An 8,071-nucleotide genomic window follows, 5' to 3' on the forward strand; every position below is an offset into this window, starting at 1 on the left:
TAGTTAGAGTCCGAAATGAATATTCACTCAAAAAAATATAATCAAGTAAAAAAATCGAAAGAAAACCAAACTTTCTTTTAACAAAACTAGTATTTTTCTTTTCTCCTCTTAACTTTCATTCATCCATTACGTTTTTGGCTGTTTGTTTGATAAAAAAATATTAATTCCTGAAAAAAAAAGTGTATAATCAATTAAAATAAATAAATCACATTTATTAGCATAATTTTTTCAAAGAAAAAAATATAATATATAAATATAGGGTGTTGGTTTTCTCACCCAGGAATGTATAAAGCGCCAGAGCGAATGGGCGAGAGGTTCGGAGCCAGCTTTTGGTCGTAACCATTTCATGTCAATATTAGTAAACAGTCAAAACACGAACAAGAAAAACAGAGAGACAGAGAGAGAGGTCAAACAATGACAACAAAGAAAGTGAGAGAAAACTAGAATTTCAAAGATCCTTCGTCTCTCTCTTTCACTTTCTTAAAAGATTTATTTTTAAACGTAGTTTCATGCAGAAGCAGATTCTCGTCCCGTAATAATCTAAACTGTTCATACGTAATTGTTCCTTCACACTCCCAAGACTGAGGATTATTCTTTTAATCAAAGGCTTGGGACATATAATGTTGGTGATGGTTAAGGCATAGTGATGGCAGCATTTCCATTAAACGTTATCTCCATGGTTGAAAATGTTCTTCATAAGTATGACGAAAGATTAGACCAAAGATTAGACGAAAGATTAAGCGACAATCACTTCGCATCAAGGAAGGCCAAAGAAGCTTGTAATTTAACCATCATTTTCTAACTTTATTATTATTATTAGTATTTGGCTCTACATTTCTTAAATGCATAATGTTGTGTTCCTGTTTGGCTATATTGAAAATCAAGATTTTTGAAACATTTTTTGCCAACTAGGGATGACGAATGATTTGTTGAAAAAGTTGTATTCTTTTCAGACACATAACTTTTTCGTCTCCAAGACAAATTTCTTTATTTCCTGTATTTCTTAAACTTTAACGGGTCTCCATTTTTCTTTCTTTGTCTTAGCAATAGAATCCAGAAGCTACTTGTTATGTTTGACTCCAAAATTGGTCACAACAAAAATTTTATGAGATTTGATAGTCGTTACTCGTTAGAAAATAACAGAATTATACGAAAACAAGTTGTAACATAGAAAGTTTGAATAATCTTTAACTTCCAAGGGAACATGCCCTCATGAGTCTACTATTGGTCTATTGCAGCCTTAAGAAGAAATGAAGCTGCCAAGTGGCTGCGAAATATGGTTGGAACGGTTGGTGGTAGGGACTTGCCGGCTGAGCCTTCCGAAGAAGATTTCATGGCGGCGTTGCGCAACGGGATCATCCTCTGCAGTGCTCTTAACAAAATCCAACCTGGTGCCATACCCAAGGTATGTTTATTCTATTCTGTTTTCCATGGAATCAGTCATATTCTATGCTCATCTGGTTTCACATTGTTCTTGTTGATTATCACGACTAATTGTTGGACTTGAATTGGTTTATTAGGTGGTTGAAGCCCCCAGTGATGCTGATGTTCTTCCTGATGGGAAAGCACTATCTGTGTATCAGTACTTTGAAAATGTGAGGAACTTTCTTGTTGCTCTTGAGAGATTGGGGCTTCCCACTTTTGAAACTTCTGATTTGGAACAGGTGATTGTTACTTTTTTTTTTAATTATTATTATTATTATAACTAGAGACACAAAAATCCAAGTAGGATGTAAATTACATCAGTACATGAAGCGAAAGCACCACCAACACTACTACAATATCAAAACTAACAAATTCTAACCATTTATAACCAAACTAAAGAGACAATCACATCAACAAAATATATATAAAAGAAACGATAAATGAAAGTATTTAACATTTAGTCAGTACTCCCAAAATTGCAAACACACACCAGAACAGAACCTTCTTTTATCCACACGTTATTTCTTTCCAGCATTGTTTTTAGAATGAAATCTCCATTCTGCTTTTAACTTTTTTTGTATGTATGTACAGGGAGGGATATCTTCTAGGGTAGTAAATTGTATTCTAGCACTCAAGTCATATAATGAAGGGAAATTGATAACCAATGGTTTGTGGAGATATGGTGGGAATGCAAGAGCTTCTAATCTTATTAAACCAGTTATGAGTAAGGACCCAGAACCACTCAAGGAGTCTTTCTCAAGTGCCAATAGTGATCCTAGCCACGAGCACTGCGAAGAGGTTAGACACCTTTCTGGTTTATAATCTTTTTGGGTTTTGCCATATGCTTTATATATAGTTATACAAAAATGCTATTTGTATATTAAAATTAACTATTAAAATCAGTCATCATGCATTTGTGTACAAATACATATGTTGTATAACTCATTTTCAATGTGTGTTTTATATTTCAACATGTATTTCTCATTTTCAACATGTATTTTATATTTGTATTTTTTTTTTTTTTTGGATTTGGTATCTGCAGGATCCCATGTCTTCCTTGAATACACTAGTTCATGAATTCTTTCGCGATAAGAAGCAAGAAGATATTCCGGCGGTAAGGTTTTTGCTTTGCATAAAACTAATTTAGTTATTTTTGTTTTTTGTATCTGGTGTACTTTTATTCCCTCGTGTATCTAAAAGGGTAACGGCTTTTGCTATAATAACAGTTGATTGAGTCCTTTCTTGGCAAAGTCATGGAGGAGTTTCAAAATCGCATGCTAATCCAACAAAAAACGGTGTGTTTCACTTTGGATTTTAATTTACTTAGTGCAACATCATGCACTGCTCTAAAGATTCATACTTATTATCTTACTTGACTTTATCTTGAAACTTTAATCACAGCAGAACAAAATAACTCAAGAATATAAGCCATCATCTGAAGCACATAATTCGGGTTTAAAGCCTGCTTCTGATGACGAAGAGGTAAACTTTAGATTCCACAATTTCAATTGCAATTTCTCCAGAAATAGCTTTGCATCATGAATGCTATAATGTGACTTACTTTTCATCTGATCAATTATTAAGATGGTTGACAATGAAGATGTGGAGGCTAAACAAGAGAAATGTGATAATGTGAAGTACAATGCCGGTGAAGAACGAAGCAGCAAGCATTTGAAGCAGCTAGAGTTAGATCAACAGCGAAAGGAAAGTAGCGAGTTTCCGAAGCAACAAGATTTAGTTGAACAGGAAAATGAAAAAAACAAGATTTTGAAGCAGCAACTTTTAGCTCAAATTGAAAACAAAAGAAGTGAGCTTTTGAAGCAGCAACAATTAATTCAACAGGAAAACGAAAGAAGCATGCTTTTGAAGCAACAAGAGTTGGCTCAACTAGAAAACAAAAGAAACGATCTTTTGAAGCAGCAACAATTAGTTCGAGAAGAAAGTGAAAGAAGTGAGGTTTGGAAGCAACAACAGTTAGCTCAACTGGAAAATGAAAGAGTCGAACTTACGAAGCAACAACAGATAGTTCAACAGGAAAAAGAAAGAAGCGAGCTTCTGAAGCAGCAACAATTAGCTCAACTGGAAAATGAAAGAATGCAGCTTTTGGAGGAACATCAGTTAGTTCAACAACAGAAAAATGAAAGAATCAACCTTTTGAAGCAGCAACTATTATCTCAACAGGAAAAGGAAAGAGTCCAACTTCTGAAGCAGCAACAGTTAGTTGAACAACATAAGGAAAGCATTCAGGTAAGTAACTAATCGTGAACTCATAGCAAAAATGTAATCATAAGTCCAAGAATATGTAATGAACTTGGTGTTTCTTCAGGAGTTGAAAAGTATGGTATATCAAACAAAAACAGGAATGGAATTTCTGCAAAAGAAACACCAGGAAGAGATAATTCATCTAGGTAAATATGCTGCCTAGAAAAATTTATCCATTTATTTGCACCTGAATATCTATATATAATAATTTATTTAATTACTACCTATCATTAATAGGTAAGCAGCTGCATAGCATAGCTTCTGCTGCTTCAGGATATCAGCGAATTCTTGAAGAAAACCGCAAGCTATACAATCAAGTGCAAGACCTAAAAGGTAAAAATCAAATGATCATTATCTCGTTGCAATTTTTCTCTTCAGTTACTTGTTTCCTGAGTTTCCACAAAGTTAGTACCTACTACTAAATGGCCAAGGTTTTATATGATGATAGGAAATATCAGGGTATACTGCAGAGTTAGGCCTTGCCATCATAATCAAACCAGTGTGGGTAACATAGATGAATGTAGCATCTCACTCATAATACCTTCCAAGAATGGGAAAGATGGGAAGAAGACATTTACTTTCAATAGATGTTTCGGTCCTAATGTGACTCAAGGTTGGTCTTCATTCTTTGCCTTCCTTCAAAGTTTCAAATCATTGCTACTCAATATGTTTGTTTCATTGGTTGTTCATTTTGTTTGCTTGCAGCGGAGGTTTTTGCCGATACTCAACCTCTGATACGTTCAGTTCTGGATGGCTACAATGTCTGCATATTCGCCTACGGTCAGACAGGTTCAGGAAAAACACACACAATGGTGCGATATTTTGTTTGTTCACTAAATTCAAATAATATTTCTCTTTTGCCATTTAATTTGTGCAATTGTTGTAACTGACTGAATGCATGCATATAATCATGTAGTCTGGACCAAACAATCCCACTGAAGAAACAGTAGGTGTTAACTACCGGGCACTTCGAGATCTTTTCCTTATCTCAGAACAAAGGAAAGACACCATTCACTATGACATCAGAGTTCAAATGCTTGAGATCTATAATGAGACAGTTAGAGACCTCCTATCAACAGATGGTGTTCAAAAAAGATATCCTTTTCTGTGCTAACTAGTCTTTTCTTTTCTTTATTTTGTGTGTGCTGGATCTATTAATGATTGTCTTCTTCTTCTATGTGATCCTTAACAATTTCATACATTAGAAATCCGTAACAGTTCTCTGAATGGAATTAACGTGCCAGATGCAAATCTTGTTCCGGTTCAATCGACTGCAGATGTCTTAAGTCTAATGGACCTGGGATTTAAGAATCGCGCTGTTAGTGCTACTGCGATGAATGATCGCAGTAGTCGTTCTCACAGGTACATATTAAGCTTCAATAATACTAGACAAAACAAAATAATCTTGGTCAACAACAACTCTATAAAGCATTCATGGGGTAGACTTGTAACACATTTTGGTCATTTTTTTATCTCTCTCATGAATGTTTTTCCACAATTTCATAACGACAACTGATACTTGTAATGGTATAATTGCAGCTGCCTTACAGTTCATGTTCATGGAAAGGACCTTACCTCCGGAAAAACAATTCGTGGTTCTATTCATTTAGTTGACCTGGCTGGAAGTGAAAGGGTTGATAAATCTGAGGTCACAGGAGACAGACTGAAGGAGGCTCAACATATCAACAAGTCACTTGCTGCTTTGGGAGATGTTATATCTTCTCTTGCCCAAAAGCAACAACATATTCCATACAGGAACAGTAAACTTACTCAGCTACTTCAAGATTCTCTAGGTATGATTCTGTCTCTGATTCCATGTAGTATCACTTGCTTAACTACTAAGGTACTATTGTATTTATATCCTCCTTAAAGTATCATGAAGCTGATTCTCCATATTTATGTGTATATATCAGGAGGGCAAGCAAAAACTCTAATGTTTGTTCATATTGCTCCGGAGCAAGATGCTCTTGTAGAATCAATTAGTACGTTGAAGTTCGCCGAAAGGGTATCCACTATTGAACTTGGTGCTGCCAAAGTTAACAAAGATAGTGCAGATGTGAAAGAGCTTAAAGAACAGGTTCTTCCATTTTTCTTCAACTTTTGATGTGCTTATATCAAATGTATCTGCAAATCATGCATCTCAATGTTACTACTGCCTTGTTTGCCAGATTGCTAATTTGAAGGCAGCCTTAGCACAGAAGGATGAAGAAGCAGAACAGTTTCAACATCCTCCAAGTAGCAAGTCTGATTTGTCAGTGTTGAAATCTCAATTGTCTTCTACTACAGTTAGTTCTAAGTCCGGAAGTCGCAAGATACCCAGAGATGATTCTGCTAGTAGCTTGGGGGTATGAATATTGTTAATAATTTACCATAACTCCTGGAAAATAATTTGGAACATTAGTCATATCTGAACGTAATGGTCTAAGTTTTGAGGTGGTTACTACCAAAAACTAGACACATGATTTGCATCAAAACAGAGAAATCTTTAGTAGGCCTGTTTGATTAGTGAAAAGAGTTTCCGTTTTCATTTTGTGGGGATTTTTTTGCTCTATTAAGTTTTTTTATTCATTTCAGAGTTTTATCAAGAAAAAATGAAAATAATAAACTTATTTTTTGTTTTCATTTCTTTTCACTTTTTCTTCACAAAATCATGAAAATAGAAAATGTTTTTACAAACCAATCAAGCCCTAAGAGGATAATGTATCTGATATATAAGTAGCTTAGAACATTCTCTTGAGAAATAATTAGCAGATCATTCAAGGTGTCCAAATATAGACATAGCACAGTATTTTGCATATATTTCTACCAAAAGAAAAAAGGTGATATTTTCATGCATGTCCAAAATGGAAATGGAATTACAGGATCAGAAAATGGAATCATCACTGTCGAAAAGGCGTAGCCTTGATTGCCAAGACACGTGGACAAATGGTTCACCAGCATCAGGCATGAGCAGGAATGAGAGCTACAATAGCATTGCACATTCCCCAGTGATGTTAAGTCCCAGTATATATGACTCTGAAGAGACTGGGTTTACACCTAGTGAGAGTCCAGATCTGTTAGACATGAATTGGCAAGCAAATGTGTCTAAAACACCACCACCACCATCAACAGTAACAGGTGGAGCAGTACCTGATAAATTAAAGAAATCAGCATCAGCACGAGTAGTCAGGAGCAGAGAAACCACCAGGTACTCATTTGGGTTGCACTTTCCTATATCTTGCTTCTGTTTTTCTCAGGGATATTAACCAATTAAGTGACTCTAGTTCTAATGTTATCAACTGAAGATCTAAACTACCTTTTGAAAATATAATTCTATATATAATATTAGTTGAGTTGTCTTCGTGTGATCTCAAAGTCACGGGTAAGTTGTGGAAACAGCCACTGAGGTAATTATCAGGTTAGGCTGCGTATATTACACCTTGCCCTTGCGTTAAGGCAAGATGCTTGTGCACTGGGATGCCTTTTTTTATATATAAAGCTGGTGAAAAGATAAAATATCTAACTTGGTAAATAAAAATCTTTCCAATTGGCAAAAATCAATAGAAAAAATTGAGGATGTTGGTGCAATTCACCTTAAACTTTAAAGTTGAGGTACTTAATTAGTTGTTTTAGATTTGATTTTAGGAACAAATTTCCCTTGCACTTACTATTATGTCTAACGCTTGTGTTAACAGACCAACATTATCTCCTTCGCCATCAAGGAAAGCATCTAGCTTGCCCAAAAAGCCAGTTCCTATTGATGCCAAGAGAAGAACTGCCAAGTGACAATGCTGTTCCAAAGAGATAATCCATTCTTTTCCCTCTACTTTTTGTATCTATAATTTAGTTGTAGAGAGAGAGAAATGTTCTTTAAGAAATATAGAGAGAATGATCACATTCTTTGTGTTTATACAGTGATGATCATGACATTTGCCATCCCAGTTCATTGTATTTATAGACCTTTTATTTACATGATTATTTTATTTCTACTACAAGCCTGAATTTTATAGACCTTTTATTTTTAGTCTTTTACAATCTTGGGATACAAATTCATTTTTGGTGTTGTACACCAAACAAAAGATATAGAGAAGAAAAATAAAGAAAAAAATGTTGATAGAGATTATGAGGTCCACATCTCATGTTAAAACTAGAAGAAGTACAAATATTCATGAATTTCAAATCATGTCATATTCATATTCAATTGAGGATTTTCTATCTATTCTAATAATAAAAAGCTCCAAAAGTAAGACATAACACACTATTACTTTCACCAATGCCACAATCCATACTTCTGTCGCCCCCACTTGCCGCAACAAACAAATCCACAAAGCTCTTTGTCGCAACAAAGAAAGCAATCGCGGACTTAAACAAAGGACCACAGCGGCCGACTCTTCCAACTCTATTT

General features: G+C 35.0%; 1 protein-coding gene across 1 annotated transcript; it reads left to right on the forward strand.

Annotated features, from left to right (window-relative positions):
• Positions 1 to 646: 646 nt before the first annotated feature.
• Positions 647 to 7,545, forward strand: LOC130949417 (kinesin-like protein KIN-14F). Its single transcript, XM_057878142.1, has 17 exons — positions 647 to 779; positions 1,239 to 1,405; positions 1,521 to 1,664; positions 2,017 to 2,223; positions 2,468 to 2,539; positions 2,652 to 2,720; positions 3,752 to 3,833; positions 3,925 to 4,020; positions 4,136 to 4,300; positions 4,393 to 4,499; positions 4,604 to 4,769; positions 4,893 to 5,049; positions 5,227 to 5,480; positions 5,601 to 5,764; positions 5,856 to 6,032; positions 6,549 to 6,874; positions 7,362 to 7,545. The coding sequence occupies exons 1-17, from the start codon at positions 647 to 649 to the stop codon at positions 7,450 to 7,452; spliced, it is 2,577 nt and encodes an 858-aa protein (XP_057734125.1). The 3' UTR covers positions 7,453 to 7,545.
• Positions 7,546 to 8,071: the final 526 nt, after the last annotated feature.

This window comes from Arachis stenosperma, chromosome 9, assembly GCF_014773155.1.
Source record: "Arachis stenosperma cultivar V10309 chromosome 9, arast.V10309.gnm1.PFL2, whole genome shotgun sequence".
NCBI classification, from domain to species: Eukaryota; Viridiplantae; Streptophyta; class Magnoliopsida; order Fabales; family Fabaceae; genus Arachis; species Arachis stenosperma.

Excerpts from the sequence above, each read along its gene's own strand:
- LOC130949417 (XM_057878142.1), top strand. The coding sequence starts at position 647 with ATGGCAGCATTTCCATTAAACGTTATCTCCATGGTTGAAAATGTTCTT. Across the intron at positions 3,834-3,924 it reads GGAAGAGATAATTCATCTAG|GTAAGCAGCTGCATAGCATA; the intron begins GTAAATATGCTG and ends TATCATTAATAG. Across the intron at positions 4,021-4,135 it reads TCAAGTGCAAGACCTAAAAG|GAAATATCAGGGTATACTGC; the intron begins GTAAAAATCAAA and ends ATATGATGATAG.